This window comes from Notothenia rossii, assembly GCF_949606895.1.
Source record: "Notothenia rossii genome assembly, chromosome: 9".
Lineage (NCBI taxonomy): Eukaryota > Metazoa > Chordata > Actinopteri > Perciformes > Nototheniidae > Notothenia > Notothenia rossii.
The window spans coordinates 57,914,505-57,932,851 of NC_136907.1; the positions used below are offsets into that span (position 1 = coordinate 57,914,505).

An 18,347-nucleotide genomic window follows, 5' to 3' on the forward strand; every position below is an offset into this window, starting at 1 on the left:
AATGTTTTTTTACCTGTCCAGGTATTCGGCCAGCAGTTCCTCCACAGCATTAGAGTAGAGCCACTCCTTCTCCGTCTTCTTGGTGTACCCAGGAACCTCCTCGTTCTTCTTGTTGAACTTCAGGTTCAGGCCAACGTTTGCTTTCTGCTCGCCACAGGGACTGCAAACAAGGAAGTAGAAAGATATTGGTGCACAGAAAGAGAGAAAGTTATCCTCAATAGAACAAATCTACTTTTAGATTCAGAGTTTGAAGAAGTTAACAGCAGGAGTGGGCGATGTGGAATGGGCTGCTGGGATTTTTATTTTCAGAGATAAGCAGGCCATTGGAGTTTCAATTCTAAACATATTTTCAAGAAAGAACATTGACATTTCAGAATAGCAAAACGTGTGAAAACTACCGTGTATGGTCCATTTCTCCACTTACTTCCTCTTAGAGCCTCGGCCAATGAAGATGCTTCCCGAGAAGCGGGAGACGAGGTAGCTGGTGATGCCGAGACGAGAAGCCAGAATGTATCCGGGACTGTACTTCACACAGTACTTCTACAGAATACAATAGTGCACACGTGAGGAAAGTATTCTTGACACTACATCTCATTTCTTTGGCTTTGCAGGAGTGAAGGTGTTTCTTACATGCTGATTCTGTATTAAGGGCTCCAGCTGTGGTTCGTGTGGCACGTTGAAGACCACTCGTACACGGCCTTCGTTGATGACATCACTAGAGTCCTGCACCTGTTGGATAGTAATAAAAGAGATTTGGGACTTGATATTGAATATTCCTGTACATTTTGTAATCTACAAGAAGAAACTATTGGCCATTAATTTATGAATGTGTATTGTAGAATATTGTGGTATGATGTAGAATGTTTTATTAGAAGAAAGACGGGACAAACGGTTCATACAATTAAATTAAAAAATGTTTTAAAGTAATAAAAGAGATGGCGTGATTCAGGAGGAGACATTGTCAACATGTTGCCTTCCAAAAAGAATTGACGTTACCAAAAGAACATGTTGCAAGATTAAAAGCTATACGATTGGAGTATCACATCATTATCTGAGAGAGGACGTACTTTCTCTACTGACTGAAGCTGAGAAGTGATCACATACCTCGCCCATGGCTCCGTAGTAAGGGTTCCCCACCATGAAGACATTTGTTGCTGGAGGGAAAAGCTCGTCTAGGCTCCTGAAGCAGCTCTCAGACGAGCAAAATGCCTCGATGTCCTGAGGAGAGAAACGCAAGTGAGGAATATGAGTGAGAAAGCAAGAGTATTCAGCATTATCACTTAATAAGATGACAATGTCACTCTAAATTATTCTACCACGTCCGTACATTAAATATCAGGGTTCATACATTTTTACACCAATGATTTTCAATGACTTCTCCATCTTTACCGAATTTTCCATGACCGAAAAAGATGACTCTTTCTCAGCGGTACCACTGAAAATGGTTTATTTGAACATGGAACAGGAAAATAAGGTCTGCATATGAAACATGTTGTGCCTATCTAAAACAAATCAAATAGTAGGCTTACTAGCTTCTACACGCTAAAGCCACTGTAGTCAGGGATGCAAACTCATCAGGTATGAAAAAGGTGACAAGGATCCGAGCCCCCGGCTCCCCCACCCCACGGAATGACAGAGGATTTTAGCAGTCAGAACAACTAAAGCAGCAGTGTTAATAATAACAGAAACACCAAAGAGTCACATCTAATAGAAATATATAAAAGCATTTATTTTAAATTGTGTAGCAGTCAGTTTATAATTTTGGCAGCACTGTTTAGCATTTATAAAATGTATTTTCATGCCTCTGTGCAAGGCTTAAGTCTTTCTATCTTTATAGCCACATGGTGTAAAGTAACTAAGTTCATAAACTCAAGTACTATACTTAAGTAAAGTCAAAAGTATGTCAACATTTTACCCAAGTATTTCAATGTTTTGCTACTTTGTTCTTCTACTCCACTCCAGTTCAGAGGTACATGCTGTACTTTTCCTCCACTCCATGTATTTAATACCTTTAGTTACTTCACAGATCTGGATTAATTAAGTGAAATATAATCAAGTGTTAAATCAGACTTTAGTTCCACCTGGAGTAAATCCACAAGCTACCCTGCAGTATACAAAGTCATTCAAACTAGCTGCACCTTTAGCAGCTTTGAGAACACTTTCATGATCAATCATTATAAAACATATCATATATATTATTCTGAAATGGACCAATCTGCACAATGACTACTTTTACTGTCGCTACTTTCACTATATTTTGATGATAATACTTTTCTACTTTCACTTGAGGAACATTTTGAATGCAGGACTTTTACTGTAACAGAGTATTCCTACACTCTGGTACTTCTACTTTTACTCAAGTACAACCTGAGTACTTCTACTTTTACTCAAGTACAAGACCTGTGTGCTTCTACTTTTACTCAAGTACAAGACCTGTGTGCTTCTACTTTTACTCTAGTACAAGATCTGAGTACTTCTACTTTTTCTCTAGTACAATATATATATATATATATATATATATATATATATATATACTTATACCACCTCTGTTTATAGCCTATGAAAAAAAACTATTAGAAAACAAAGGCTAAAGCTAACGTTAGCAGATAGTGACAATGTATGCTAGCTAGCTAGCTCAAAGATTCCTTAAATAATATTGGGACAGAAAAACTTTTCAGTTCACATCACGCTCTGCCGCTCCGACAGTGAGCTCTGCTCTGAACACCTGAACAGCCCGTTCTAACAGCTGTTCACCAGCGGTCCAGTCTGTGCCACAGTGACTCCGGACCACACAGTTACTGTTAACGAACGCACCCGTAGGTAATGTAGCTGCTGGAGTTAGACCCTTATCGCGGAGCAGCAGAGTTCAGCCGACAGGCAGGAAGACTCGAGCATACAGCTCGCGCTTCATATATTAAAAAATAACACCATGCGCGTCATGATGGCACATAACAGCTCGCCACCGCAGATTATTTCGGCGATTAGATTAAATGTAAATTATATATGACGCAACTTTAGTTATATTTCCATGACTTTGGGAAAAATATTGTTTTCCATAACTTTTCATGGGCCTGGAATTTACATTTTGAATTTCCATGACTTTTCCAGGTTTTCAATGACCGTACGAACCCTGAAATATGCTAGCAAATCACTGCTCACATAACACACACTTGTTCTCATTTTATTTATTTGAAAGTGAAATGTGCTTGTCTGCACTCCTCAGCTCAGGCAGATCTTTCCGCAGTCTCGTCTCCCTGCTGGGAATCACCACATCTCAGCTTAACATCTCACCCTGGCTATCTTTCAAATATCACCTGAGTATTCTTTTCTTGTATGTTTCGGCATGTACCTTAACCACGGTCTGGAAGGCGAAGGGGAGGACCTGCTTGGCCCACTGCTTCTCCAGCTCCACCACCCCGTTGGCTTTGGGGACGTATTTCCTTCCCGCCAGCGTCTGGCCGTACAAAACCACAGATGTCTCGTTCACTATGATGCCTTTCCTCTTATTGAAACTGGAACAAAGAAAATACATTTTAAGAGAGGATTTGGACAATAAGAGAGGAGAGGCCACACGTTATCATAATTTAGGGATGGATAGCTCTTTGACGGTCTATGATGCTGTTTGGTTTAACACTTAGGAGACGTTTAGAAATATCTTAACCACCTAGGCAACATCCAGATCAATGGTGTTTCTCAAATAAGATCTTTAAGGTTATTTACATTCATATTTTCCAGTGATCAGATTGAATTTGAGTGCCAAGACATATTCAACGCATCTGTATGGGCTGTTCTGGAAGCTACATGGCTACAAAGGTTTGTAGCCATGTAGCTTCCAGAACAGCCCACATCATCATATCATCATTGTGGCTTTGCAATGTGGAAGAATAATCCTTGCAGTGTCGAGTCATGGTGCAAATCAGGCAGGTATACATTGTTAGTTTCCATAATATCTTTATGTAATTGTTTATTTTCATTGCACAGTATTGCTATTGTTTATATATTTGTTTAGCTTTTATTTATTTCATTCTAAAATGCAGCAACAGGATGAATACAAAGATATGAGTACTATTAAAACGGTTGTGCTTTGTCTATTCATTCTAAAGTGTCTGTTGTTCACTGTGCCTTACTATTCAGTGAGTCCCTGCACATCCTTCACCCAGTCCTTCTGCTCCTTGTCAGACATGCAGTTGACTTTAGAGGGAGGGGGGGTGGAGGGCCTGTCGTACAGTCTCTGGACACCAGGCGGTTCCTCTAGACAGAACCTGCAAAGCAGAGGGAGAAATTTCACGTGTCAGAGCTTGACTCTTCTTACAGACAGAACTCTCAGCATGCTAACGGGAGAGGAAACACACCCAGTTACGAGAAACAGAAACTTAGCAATGTAATACTGTGGAGCACTAAAGCATATTCTAACCAGATAACTAGGCCCAACTAAAACATATCTGTTCAAGTTAAGAGCGTTTACTTAAAAATATAGTACTTATTTTTAGGTGTGCTTCTTCAAAATGGCTGAAATGTGTGTTGTTGCCGTCATACTTTTATTATTCAAACTCCCTTTGAGAAAAGTCACATGCATGCTACATTAGGTAATTCAGCATGTGTCTCGTTATCACAGGATGTGTCTTTTCCATCAACATAATTATTTGATTTAAGTTGTGATTGGCTGATAAAGGCTTTCCTTCAAAATCACACAGATTCTCCTGAAACACAGCTATACCTACATTCTACTCTATGTTTTTAATAATGTATCCATGTGAAGAATTAGCCAGAGTGTGAAAATGGTGATGAATTAAATAAAGATATACATATTTGAGACATTCAGCCCAGTACTAAATCTTACTTGACGTCTCCATCTGACACTGCGATGATGCGTGCTTCCTCTAGATGCGGCCAGTTGACAAACACAGACTTCCCAAGAACCTTTGCAGACACAGCATCACATAACTAAAGAGGAACAAACAGAAAAGACACAGGGGTCAGTAGGTTTCAGTGGAACGTTTATATACACAGTGTTTAAAAGAGTACGAGCAAAAGTAACTAGCAGAAAAACTAAATATTATATCTGGGTGTTTTAGTATTTATGAAAAATGCCTAAACCAGAACCCTGTTCTCCGACATATTACACCTACACAGTGCAGACACGAGAAGGTCAAGATGACAATACAAAACACTTTTTGTATCCCATTCATCGACCAGAGGAAACCGGCTTCATTGCATTTCTTAGTCAGCACCTATGGCAATAACTAGCAATACATGTGTTCTATTATAAAGCTACGTCTGTCCAAAAAAACATCACTTCATTATTTTTAACCTATTAGACATTTGTGTGCCTGGTATTCTACTAATTATTTTTTTTAATGCTAAAGTCTTTATTTTCAGCAGTGTCTTTATGAAATGAGATTAGTAAATAGCTTACCGCCTCGCTTTCCTCGGTGTGCAGGATCTCCAGTATCATGTTCTCCCCTCGGCTGCTCTGCTGGAACACCATCACTCCACTCTTCTTCTTGAAAAACTAAAAGTGAGCCATGGACAGGAACAGTTAGAGGGGTGAGAGACCATTTCTTAATATTCAATGATAACAAGCTATTAACGCAATGCTAACTTCCGGGTGAGCCTACAACAATACGTCATTCCTTTCTTTTCTAGAAAAGGTGTCCACACACACACACACACACACACACACACACACACACACACACACACACACACACACACACACACACACACACACACACACACACACACACACACACACACACACACACACACACACACACACACACACACACACACACACACACACACACACACACACACACACACACACACACACACACACACACACACACACACACACACACACACACACACACACACACACACACACACACACACACACACACACACACACACCTTGTGCTTGATGTGCTGCAGGGTGGGGAAGCCGCAGAAGTACAGAGCTGAGCGGTCAAGGCGTCTGCTGACGTGGTCCAGAGGAACATACCAAGCATCCATAGGGATGTTTGATTTCCTGTAACAAACAGTAAATGTCATAGGAATGGAGTCTCTCTGAACACTTTAACCAACATTTGATAACCTATTTGTTTCATTATCCGTTTACTCTTGTTCAAGTGAGGTGCAATTGTATTTATAAAAAGGATGTTGACCTGAATCTCTAGTATTATTTTTCATTATTCTGAAAGATAATTCTTTATTAAGCTTTTGTGACAGTCGCAGCATAAACAAACAAATAAAAATATTTATATAGACATAAGAAAAAGGCATTATATATATATGACATTATTATTATTTATACTACTTTCTTCTTATTGTAGCGGGCTATGAAAGATTGTTAGAGAAAGACAACTGTATTTCATGTGTGTGAGTGTGAGTGTGTGTGTGTGCGTGTGTACCCACCTGACTTTGCAGTGCATGATGTCGGGGAAGAGCTGCGGCAGGCTGGAGTTTAAGGGGAAGTCGACCTCTGAGTCGTACGAGTAAACGGCACAATCTGTGTGACAGTTCCTGTCCTTCTCTGCTTTCGTCATCTTGTCGTTATAGGGCTCCATGGCTCCCAGTAAGCACCTCTGTTCAATAAAAACACATACGAGTACGCTTTTTAATAAATGTAGAAGTTTGTCCTCCGTGTGTGTGTGTGTGTGTGTGTGTGTGTGTGTGTGTGTGTGTGTGTGTGTGTGTGTGTGTGTGTGTGTGTGTGTGTGTGTGTGTGTGTACCTCATCTATGAAGGGGATCAGAACCACAGCCTCCCACTCCTGCTGCTTGCCGTTGAGGTCCGTTTTGAAGTCAACAGGGTAGTACTCAATGATGGGCGAGTTTTCACTGCTCATCAGGTGCTGAAACATCAAAAACGATTCATTATCTTTTTTTTATTTTATGTTTATCTTGCATATACGTATATGTGTTTTTAAATTATTCCGAGAGTGCAGACTTAATATTATTGTACATATGATATAGAATCCCTACAATGTTTATATATTTACAGTGGGAAGAAGAGAAAGAAAGAAAGAAACATAAATATTTCAAAAGATATACTGTGTATTTTTACCCCTTAGAGCTGGGCAATATGCTTTACAAATAACATCACAATACTTAAATGCTAAATGCTATATTTAAAAAATATATCTTGATATTTTCTCTAAAATAACACAAATGTTCAATTTAATCTGTGTGTCTAGTAAACTTGTTCTGATCACTCGGAGGTGATGTATTGTTCTGAAGTCAGATTGATCTTCTAAAATGGTACTTAATACTGAGTTTTAGTATACTTGTACAAAGTGAAAACCAATCAGATTAACTCACTGTAAATATTCTGTGCATACTAACTGTTGTATGTGTGTGAGAGTGTGTGCTTGGACAGGAGTGTGTTACCCTGTAACTCTCAGGCAGCAGCTCCATGCTGGCAGCAGGCAGGACGGCCAGCAGCTGCTGGAAGGGCATGAAGGGTCTCCCAAAGTCAAAGGTCAACTTCAACCCGGCTATCTTCCTGATGTCCGACAGGAAGGGAGCGTAGTGGAAGGGGTAGTACCTGAAGGGACATGCACACCATATTAAAACACTGATTTCAATAAAGATCATTTAAAGAGACGAGATGTAAGGAAGGCGAGTCAGGGAAATATGTTGCCATTATTTTTGTGTGCATTACATCATGTTGGCAACATTTGTGGACATTTGTTTTTCTTATTTGTGTATCTTATTAAAAGGCATGGTTGTGAAAGTGTAGATTTAGTTTCTGTACAGAATAATAGGAACAGTCTGAGATATTATACGATAATTCTACATGTTTCAAGATCCTTCAATACATCATCAGACTTCTCCTCAGACCACAGGAAGGTGAAAAAGTGACTTAAGAGAAGAAGCTCACCAGCTCCAGGACTGAACCCCGTGGTAATAGTAGTGAAGAATCCACTGGATACCTTCCACATAACACTTAGCCTGGTTGGCCAGAAAATCACTGCAGATGAGAATACAAACAGATGTTAGGGTGACATAAGAATTAAAGATTGATGTAGGGCATGAAATATGTAAAAGCTGACGAGCTACGGAGGAAAAAACTAAAAAAAAGTACCTGCAAAAAATATGTTTTCAACATTACTAAAACTGAGACAGTGTTACGATACCAATTTACAACAACTTTTAGTTGATTACATCAGGTAGTGTGCAAACCATTACAGGAAACAGCAATCATTCAAAGTAGTAGTGATAAAACCGCTTCTTAAAAAGCACAACCTCAATCCAGAGGTTTTAGCCAACTATAGACCTATTTCTAATCTTCCGTTCTTCTCAAAAATTCTTGAGAAAGCAGTCGCAAAACAGCTGTGTGATTACTTAAAAAACTATGATTTATTTGAAGATTTTCAGTCTGGCTTTAGAACACATCATAGCACAGAGACAGCTCTGGTTAAAGTCACAAATGACATTCTAATAGCCTCAGAAAAGGGACATGTCTCTATTCTTGTCTTGCTCGATCTTAGTGCTGCATTTGATACTATCGACCATGATATCCTATTGCAAAGACTAGAGCACTTAGTTGGCATACAGGGAACTGCTTTAGGGTGGTTTAGGTCCTATCTATCTGAACGCTCTCAGTTTGTACGTGTCAACGATGAATCTTCCATGCAAACCAAAGTTAGCCATGGAGTGCCACAGGGCTCAGTGCTTGGACCTATTTTGTTCACACTATATATGCTTCCGTTAGGCAATATTATAAGGAATCATTCTGTAAACTTTCATTGTTATGCGGATGATACTCAACTATATTTATCAATCAAGCCTGATGAAATTAATCATCTAAATAAAATTCAAGACTGCCTCAAGGACTTAAAAACGTGGATGACCTTAAACGTTTTGATGTTAAACACGACCAAAACTGAAGTTATTGTACTTGGCCCGAAGAATCTACGAAACAAATTATCTAAAGATATACTAACTATGGATGGCATTAATTTGGCCTCCAGTGAGACTGTAAGGAATCTTGGTGTTATATTTGATCAGGATTTATCCAATTTCAAGGCCCGTCTACTTCCATCTACGTAACATTGCAAAAATCAGGCATATCTTGCCTCAAAACGATGCAGAGAAACTAGTCCATGCATTTGTTACTTCAAGGCTGGATTATTGTAACTCCTTATTATCAGGGTGTACAAAGAAGTCAGTCAAGTCGCTTCAGTTGATTCAAAATGCTGCAGCTCGTGTACTAACCAGAGTTAGGAAAAGGGACCACATTACTCCTGTTCTGGCTGCCTTACACTGGCTCCCTATAGAACACAGGATAGAAATGTAAAATTCTTCTTCTCGCCTACAAAGCCCTTAATGGACAGGCTCCATCTTACCTTAAAGAACTCATTATACCCTATTGTCCTACTAGGGCATTGCGTTCCAAGAATGCAGGGTTGTTGGTTGTTCCTAGAGTCTCTAAAAGTACAATGGGAGCCAGAGCCTTTTCTTATCAAGCTCCACTTTTGTGGAATCAGCTTCCAGTTTGTGTTCGGGCGGCAGACACCCTATCCGTTTTTAAGAGTGCGCTTAAGACCTTCCTTTTTGATAAAGCTTATAGTTAGGGCTGATTAGATTCAGCCCCTAGTTTTGCTGATATAGGCTTAGTTTGTCGGGGGACATCTTACTTCTTCCTTCTCTCTGTCTATACCTGTGTACTCTCATGTTCCGATTAACCCAGCTTCCCCAAATGTCTTTCTTTTTGGTGTCTATATACTCCGGGATCCGGAGTCATGGATGAACCTGCGGTCCTGTGTCATGGATTGCGAGTCCTGGATCTTGAGTCGTGGCTGTGGTCCTGGATCATAAGTCCTGGATGGATATCCTCGTGGATTCATCTTCCTATTATACACACATGCATTTCCAAACATTTGGACTACCTATGTTGCAAATGTATTATCTTTTCAATTTACACACGGCATCTATTGCACGTCTGTCCGTCCTGGGAGAGGGATCCCTCCTCTGTTGCTCTCCCTGAGGTTTCTCCCATTTTTCCCTTAAACTGTGGGTTTTCTCTGGAAGTTTTTCCTTGTACGATGTGAGGGTCTAAGGACAGAGGGTGTCGTATTGTCATACTGATATTCTGTACAAACTGTGAAGTCCACTGAGACAAATGTAACATTTGTGATATTGGGCTATATAAATAAACATTGATTGATTGATTGCTGTTCCATGCCCTGTATTTGTGTGCACTCACTCTGACACCACATCCACTTCCATCTTGGTCATATAGTACGTGCGCTTGTACTGTCTGAACTCTGTTTCAAACATATCATCCTCCTCTTCCTCATCGTCGCCTCCCTTTCCTTCTCCGACCAGCCTTCCAGATGAGACAGAGTCCTGAACAAAAAACACACGTTATTAAATTACAAGAATATAAACTCTTTGCATAAGAAATGAAGAAAATATTGGGTTTAATGCCAAAGTGTGTATAGATATATAACGAAAAATATTTGGACATAAGCAGACCTGATTCTTGTCGTTGTCTCTGCTGGCGGCTTCCTCCTCTGCTGCCTTACCGGCCGCCTCGTTCAGATACTTGTTAGCAACTTTACTCTCAAACCACTTCAAGTCCACGAAGACCTCATTGAAATGCTCTCGATCGAACTAGAGAAAAAAGAAGGAGAGAAAGTTAGCAACATATTTAAAATATATTTGTGTGTGTTTTTTCAAATAAATGCTATCATATACCAAATAGTTTCTACTCTGTGTTGCATGCCTACTCGTTGTGTTTAACCCAATATTCCGGCACAGTTGCAGATAAAGATGAGGCTACAGCTATACATAAGATAATTATCATACATATCATATCATGCTATTTGTAGAACTGAATTCCAGCCGTGGCTTCGTAGGATTGTTCAAGACGTGTGTGATCCAAGCATTTTGAATTTGAATTGAGTGTTTTAAAGTTTTGGTCAAAAAACACAGTGCAGTCCGGAACACCATACATATAAATATCAACAAATAGATATATTTTACACATTTGTTAGGGGGATGACATCAGATATTCAAAACTCATTTTGCAAACCTTCATAGAAGTTTTAAATGTAAAATAAAACACAACCATAATAACAGTTACTACTACAATAAATAAAGTATTGTCAAAAACTAAGTATCATAAGCGAATCAGCTTTTGTTGTCTCACCTCAGCGAGCTTCTCCAAGTATTTCTCAAAGTTTCGGAGGTTCAGATGGCCGTTCTCGTTGAGATAGCCTGAGGTAGAAAACAGGATATTTGTATCGATGATATACATCAAATTCACACAAATACTATATATTCTAGTAAAGTAAAGTAACTACCCACACAATTACAAAAAAAACACGTCTAGAGCACGAGAAACTTCTGATATTGCTCGATATTTACATCCAACATCAAATCTCTCCAAGAAAAGCATGTTATGACTGTGTGTGTGTGTGTGTGTGTGTGTGTGTGTGTGTGTGTGTGTGTGTGTGTGTGTGTGTGTGTGTGTGTGTCTCTCACCCCCTATGGTGGGCAGAGCACAGATGTAGGTCCTGTACAGCAGCGGCAAAGCATCATGACTGATGTGAAGATTTGGGAGGTGGGGGATGAAATCGTTCCCCACTAGGAAGCCCATTAGAATCCAGTCGTCTATTATTCGCTCCAGGTCATACTTAGAACCGAGGTGACTCTGTAAGAAAACACACAGAAACATCATCAGAATATAGAGCACAGATAATATGATAAAGCCACATTAAAATGTATTTTAAAACCTGCCCTGTGCATTTGTTTGCAGAATTAGAGTGGGATTTTTCCATGAGGGAAACTGTGTGTGTGTGTGCCAGTGTGTGTGTGTGCGCCAGTGTGTGTGTGTGTGTGTGTGTGTGTGTGCCAGTGTGTGTGTGTGTGCGCCAGTGTGTGTGTGTGTGTGTGTGTGTGTGCCAGTGTGTGTGTGTGTGTGTGCCAGTGTGTGTGTGTGCGCCAGTGTGTGTGTGTGTGTGTGTGTGCCAGTGTGTGTGTGCCAGTGTGTGTGCCAGTGTGTGTGTGTGTGTGTGTGTGTGTGTGTGTGTGTGTGTGTGTGTGTGTGTGTGTGTGTGTGTGTGTGTGTGTGTGTGTGTGCCAGTGTGTGTGCCAGTGTGTGTGTGCCAGTGTGTGTGTGCGCGCGCGTGTGTGCATGTCTCACCCTGAGCCCAGAAAACTCATAATCGATGTATTCCCTCATCAGAGACAAGTGAAGCAAATGAAAGGTAGTCTCCTCTGGAGCCGTTATCCTACAGGAGAGGAAGAGAGAAGCGTTCAGAGTGTGACAGAACTGACAGATGACACGCCACTAGAAAAAACATGGAATACAATTGTGAGCACTTTATTTATCCCAGGGGAAATTGGGTTTTGGTGACGGTGCAGCATTTTAGAATCACATTTAAAATATTTATAAATAAAAGAAACATATAGAATACTCGTATACAGACATTAGAAGTTAAAGTAAAAATATGTAAACAAATACTATTCAAAACTTAGGAAGGAAGTGAACCTTTTCTGGTTTTTCTTTCCTCCAAAGCGGACCTCTTCTCTGAGCAGGGAGAAGTTTGGCTCGTGGCTGGTCAAACCCAACATGATCTAAAACACAGGAGAGCAGGACAGTGTGAGTATCAAACAAATGGTAAGAGGAGGGAAAATATCTTCATCCAAGGGCACAGAAACCGTACCAGGTCAGCATCCAGGCCGTACAGGCAGTGTCGGGTGTTGGGGTTGTGACTTGGCTTTCTGTTCTCAGAGCGAATAAACTCCATGATCTTATGCTCGCCCTCGCCTGGGGTCTGTAAGGGGAGGAAAACTAAATATTAGAATCAAAAAAACTTTATTTATTCCAGGGAAAATGTTGTTTTGTGAGAGTTGCTTGATGTTTGTATACAATTAAAATAAAAGTATGTATCTAAACATAAGAGGTTAAAGTAAGAATGTGCAATAACAAAGTAAAACAATTTAAATAAAATATATGACAATCATCATAAGAAGTTAAAGTAAAAATGTCAAATAAAAGATTAAATAAAATAGAATAAAAATGGGTTTGTAAACATAAGTTAAAGTAAAATAAAAAACGTATATAAACATTAAAAGTTAAAGTGAACATGTCCAATAAAAGATCAGATAAATAGCCTTAAGATATTAATATAAGATAATAAATGAGAGTACACATTTTTACATTGTATTAAGGTAAATAACCAGTACAATCACTGGTGTATGAGTATTAATGAGATATTGATGCTGAATTGCAGTTTAAGGTACTATGGCTGCAGGTGGTAAAGTATGTAGACAACCACTTATTGAAGCAGTGGTCGAATCACAGAGTCTGAAAAGTGTGAAAACAGCTGTTGCCGTACCTCGTGACCCGACAGGTAGACGTTGACGTTCTGCCACAGCTTGTCGGTGGACAGCTTGTTGTGGACAAAATACTTGAGCTGCTCCTGGAGTCTGGCCATAAAGTCAGTGCCTGGAAGAAGGATGCGTGGTTAAAGAGAGCGGCTGACAACCTCTCAGAACTAGGGATGGGAATTTGAAGGCAAATGTATATTCGAATATTCGTCCCCCAAAAAACGGTTAACCGATTAACCGAAATGTAGATATCCCATAAAAAAAAATAAAAAAAATGTGGGAAACATTTTTACAAAAGAAAAGAAAAAATAAATAAAAAAATGTTCAAATAAGTATAGAAACCAAGTCGAATTTGTCAAATGTATTGAGCTGGTGATCACAGTTTGAACAGTTGACAGCTATAGGCCTACAGCTTTCATGCTTAAAACATAACTTGGTTTTCAGATGGATTTGGACATAAACGCGAGTGAACTCTAACCGGACACAAGAGAGAGAGAGAGAGAGAGAGAGAGAGAGCGAGCATCTGCAGCTCTGTCCGCTGTGAGGGACCGGTGAGCGGAGCAAAACACACCTTTAGACCTAACACACTTAGCTATGGCACTGTCGTATACATTTAATTATTCCATTTCATAATATGTAATCAACTTAGGCACCCCTCCCAAAAACAAATTATTTAAAAAGAAAAAAATTACAATAAAGATATTCATAACTCATATTCTCATATTCGAATAACTGAATAATTTCGAATATTCGATTAATCGTTCCCATCACTACTCAGAACTGATACCTCTGACATGTTAGCGTTGTCCAAAATATGTATGAATAATTGATTAATTGTGCCAGTGGTTGCATTGCATTTTCTTGTTGTGGTATTATCTATTATTATTCAGCCAAAGTTTTGAAGCCCCCAAAGATTTCTCCTGGGGAAGTGATCAAAGTCAGCAGGACTCTCAGAACATAGACATTGTCATGTGGCATCAACACATTTTTTATCTTGTTATTTCTGGCTAATTGTCAGATTGACCATGAAAATATGAAGAAACCCTTTCACTTTAAATATGAATGTAGATTGATAAGTACTCAAATATCTCCCTACCCTGAAATGAAGAGGTATCTTTACATGTTCTGCTACAGCTCAATTTAACTGTGTGACGTTTGTCGAGTGTCAAACTGAGGGGCATGCATGCCTACCAGGGGTGATACAGTTGGAGTCGAAGCGAGCCTCTGTGGGAAGCACCTCTCCCTTTTCCAGAGCTTTTTTTATCTTGTCCTCTGCTTCTTTGGCAGACCTATACACAGACAGACACACATATAAAAGAGAGAAGGTCAAACTCACAGTCTGTGTCTCCCTGTAGTCGGGTTTCTGAAATGTTTACTAAGCCAATGTTGCATTTCAGTTCTGTTTGAGCTTCATTCTGCCTTATTATGCAGTACATCAGACAAAGAACTATAACAGTGAATGTATACAAATAAATGTGCAAAAAGACTTTGCGCCTTGATCAGATAACATTAAGAAAACATGCTGTTATTTACACACAGAATCAAGGTGCAGACCTAGGATTCTCATTCTTTACTCTGTATTTTAATTTTTTACGTAGCATCTTTAAAATGTTGAACAATATGGTATCCACACCCTTACACACTCAGTCAAAAAAATTATATATAATAAAAAATAAGATAAGAAACTGAAAATATATTTGTTTTACCACGGTTAGAAGTGTGTTAATACTAAGGGAAAAACATCCCATGCCAAAAAATTATAAAAGTAATTAAATTCTGTAGTTACAAAAGGGGAATGTTTTCCCGATAGCATAACAAAGTCAGCTGCATTGATTTCAGGACGTGTAGCCCATTCTGTGTGTCAGCTACACAACCACAGGAGAAAAGGAGATTCTCCATGTTTCTTCTCATCCATCTCTACCTGAATCTCCGTCCTCTCTGCTGGTTCATCTTCGCCCTTGGTGCCACGCCGTCCACCGCCATGAAGAACACCTTGCGGGGCTTGATGATCCTGAACAGCACCTCCAAGTAATGGAAGATGTCGGCAAAAATCTTCTCCTCGGAAATGCGGAAGTGGACATCCTCATCGTTCGGGTGGGAACATTGGTGGATAATCCCATTCATATCCAGATAGAGATTGTCAAACTCTGGAATCTGAGGAGAGAAAGAAACAAAACTGAGCATAAACTTTTGATATTATACAAAAAAGTTACCAATATTCAAAAATATTTTTATATTTCTTGAATCCTGGAAAACAGCTGTTGGCAACAAAGATATTGTAAGTTGTTTGGTTTTATTTTCAGGTACATTTAATTTGGAAAAAGGGAAAATGTTAGGCATAAGGATAAGGGATAACCTATGGGGATAACAATGTTTCAGTCTCTACTGCTGTTACGTCTGTATTTACAGTTTATTATTATTTATTATTGTATTGTTGTCCATGTGCAATGCCTTGTAAAAATGCTTATGCCGTTACAAAAAAAGGTCAATTTTGTATCAATAAAGTAAAATGGATCTTATGAAATACAATCAAAAGGAGAATATGTATTTTATGTTTTTGAAATCATTAACAGATAATTCCCAGAAAATGAAAACAACAACATATGTTTCGTATCCATTGTCATCCAATATAAAGATGCTAGCATTAATCTACCTTTGTATTGTTTTAACACACATTTCAGAGCTGGCTTACGCAATGAGAGTGACACTAATCAACGTCCAGCTGATGAAACCCTATCTGCCCTACGACACAAGGAACTAGGTCTCTAAAGTCAATTCCAGTGCCGCTAAAGTAGACTAAATAACTTGAATTCATATCACATAAAACGTGGCCATATATGTATTGCATTTTAAACCCCTTCTAGACAACGTGACACAAAGTATATGTAAACCAAATAACTAGCTACATTTAGTTAGCATAAAGTTGGTTAGCCTGACTGTGAGGGGGTTTATTGTTTTTCAAAATCTCAACGAAGACCTAAACAAGTCGGTGGTAACATGTGTATTACTAAGATGTATTTTTGCACTGGTAAATGTGTACACGTAGAACATATACAATGGTAAGCGAGTAAGTGTTGGAATTTGGTATGACGCCAATTTGACTAGCAATATGTTGTATGTTATCAAATGTAAGAGTCAGTCAGAAGTGGCCGGGCAAACACATTGGTGAGCTAACGTAAATGGAATAAAAGTTCCAAGGCCCACTGACGGTGTACTTTGCTGATAGCAAACAGCTAGCTAAGCTAATGCTGCGGCTATGAGCAACAGTGGCTTGCGAAGCTAACGATGTTTCCTACCTGATGTTCCTTGACAACTTCACTAAGGCAGGGATATCGCTCTGAAATCCATCGATAAAATTTCGGTACTCCCATCTTCACCACGAAAGTCTAAATCCCCTGGAGGAAAACAGTTCAATCTGAAATGTGGTTTAGCTAGGTATTTAACTGAATACAGCCAAGGCTTCGCTCGATAACATGAGAACTTGCTTTGAGTGGAGTCTGGTTTTGTTTCCAACGGCCGCTAACTAGCTAGTTGTCCGTAGTCCGTCTGTTAAAACATTCCGCCGCTACTGTGAAAACAGTAGTTCCGTTTTGTTTTCAGTTGTATTTGTGAAGAGCCCATTCCCGCCAGAAAATAGATACATAAACACATTTATAAATAATAATATTTAAATGTACATTCTATTTTTAGTTCAGCTAATTTCATTTCACATGAATACGCATTTACCTACACATTAGTCACTTGCAACAATCTCATTCTCACATTTCTATTTAATTTCTGTTCTGTTTCTATTTGTCATTTTTGTTGCACTGATGAAGGAGCATTAATTGGACTTATGATGTTGCCCTAAACACACTGTAGCTATTGTACATTATGACAATAAAACCTATCAACTTAAAATCAAAGCCGCAGTAGCTCAGTGTGTAACCGGAGGGTCACCGGTTCAAGTCCTGGGCACTGCCAAGGTGCCCTTGAGCAAGACACCGGAACCCCATTTGCCTCCTGGAGCTTGACAGACTGAGTATTTGTGCTGTGTGTTTACTATGTATACAAAAACATATAAACAGAGTAGAGTGGACAAATGAATCCTCTTAACCTTCATCTTAATTAGCAAACCCAGAAGTCATACTTGGGGTAGGCTAGTCATGTTTTGACAGGGCCCTCTCATACAGCCAACAGCTCCTCAGAGCTCCAAACATTGTTGTAAATTGTCAAATATATGTTTTTTTTAATAAAATGATCACATATCGGTAATCAAAATAGTTTATTCAAAAGCGTATAAACCTCATCAAATCAATAGCAATCGTGCTTAAATGGGAGTGTGCCCTAAAGCCAGCAAAGTATAAGGTGAATACGTGCAAAACACATTTATGACACCTACTACTGTCACAAACCCCTTTCCCCTTCTGTCTATTTGGGAGGATTCATATAAAGCATGCCGGGCCCCAAAAATTATTGTTTGTTTTTTTCTTATTGAATTGCAGGACATTTTGCAATTGCTAACTAGTTCGAGTTGTTCGGTGACTAAATAATGGTCCATAACTGTCAGGGTTTGTTAGGCAGGTATTGCGCACCATGCATACTTCAACTAAAAAGTGGTGCGCAGGGTGTGCAACCAAGTCAAGGCAAACTGAAAACTAGTCTTCATGTCTGATTTGTTTTCATTGTCACGACACACATTACTAAAAATACTGATAGAAGATGGTTCTATCTGGTGGTATCTTTTAATATCAATATAAGTATTATCTGGGGAAAATCCGCCTGCCAGTGTCCAGTGCGCGCGCGCGCGTGTGCGCACACACACCCCCCCACCACACCCACACACCCACACACACACACACACACTTAACTTTGCTAAGTCTCCCTGTTCCTGTCAGTACACCTATTCCTTTGTTTTCATCGTTTAACTTGATTTTACAGCCAGATTTTTCCGGATTAAGAGATCTGGAATAGAAAGTGTCTTGCCATAAAAAAAATGTTTAGAGATGGAGAAAGAAGATGT

General features: G+C 39.3%; 1 protein-coding gene across 1 annotated transcript in view; it reads right to left on the reverse strand.

Moving 5' to 3' along the window:
• xrn1 (5'-3' exoribonuclease 1) overlaps positions 1-16,899 on the reverse strand; it is a 32,374-nt gene extending 15,475 nt beyond the window's left edge. The window contains exons 1-24 of the mRNA XM_079647736.1: positions 16,642-16,899; positions 15,267-15,499; positions 14,537-14,634; positions 13,354-13,463; positions 12,679-12,789; positions 12,504-12,589; positions 12,156-12,243; positions 11,495-11,663; positions 11,160-11,227; positions 10,484-10,621; positions 10,212-10,354; positions 7,884-7,973; positions 7,391-7,547; positions 6,736-6,855; positions 6,418-6,587; positions 5,914-6,031; positions 5,417-5,512; positions 4,841-4,944; positions 4,128-4,262; positions 3,350-3,512; positions 1,105-1,218; positions 631-729; positions 425-540; positions 14-160 (exon numbers count right to left, since the gene is read on the reverse strand). Coding sequence (XP_079503862.1) covers positions 14-160; positions 425-540; positions 631-729; positions 1,105-1,218; positions 3,350-3,512; positions 4,128-4,262; positions 4,841-4,944; positions 5,417-5,512; positions 5,914-6,031; positions 6,418-6,587; positions 6,736-6,855; positions 7,391-7,547; positions 7,884-7,973; positions 10,212-10,354; positions 10,484-10,621; positions 11,160-11,227; positions 11,495-11,663; positions 12,156-12,243; positions 12,504-12,589; positions 12,679-12,789; positions 13,354-13,463; positions 14,537-14,634; positions 15,267-15,499; positions 16,642-16,716 — 2,948 coding nt within the window. The 5' untranslated portion in view covers positions 16,717-16,899. The remainder of the gene's footprint in view (positions 1-13; positions 161-424; positions 541-630; positions 730-1,104; positions 1,219-3,349; positions 3,513-4,127; positions 4,263-4,840; positions 4,945-5,416; positions 5,513-5,913; positions 6,032-6,417; positions 6,588-6,735; positions 6,856-7,390; positions 7,548-7,883; positions 7,974-10,211; positions 10,355-10,483; positions 10,622-11,159; positions 11,228-11,494; positions 11,664-12,155; positions 12,244-12,503; positions 12,590-12,678; positions 12,790-13,353; positions 13,464-14,536; positions 14,635-15,266; positions 15,500-16,641) is intronic.
• Positions 16,900-18,347: the final 1,448 nt, after the last annotated feature.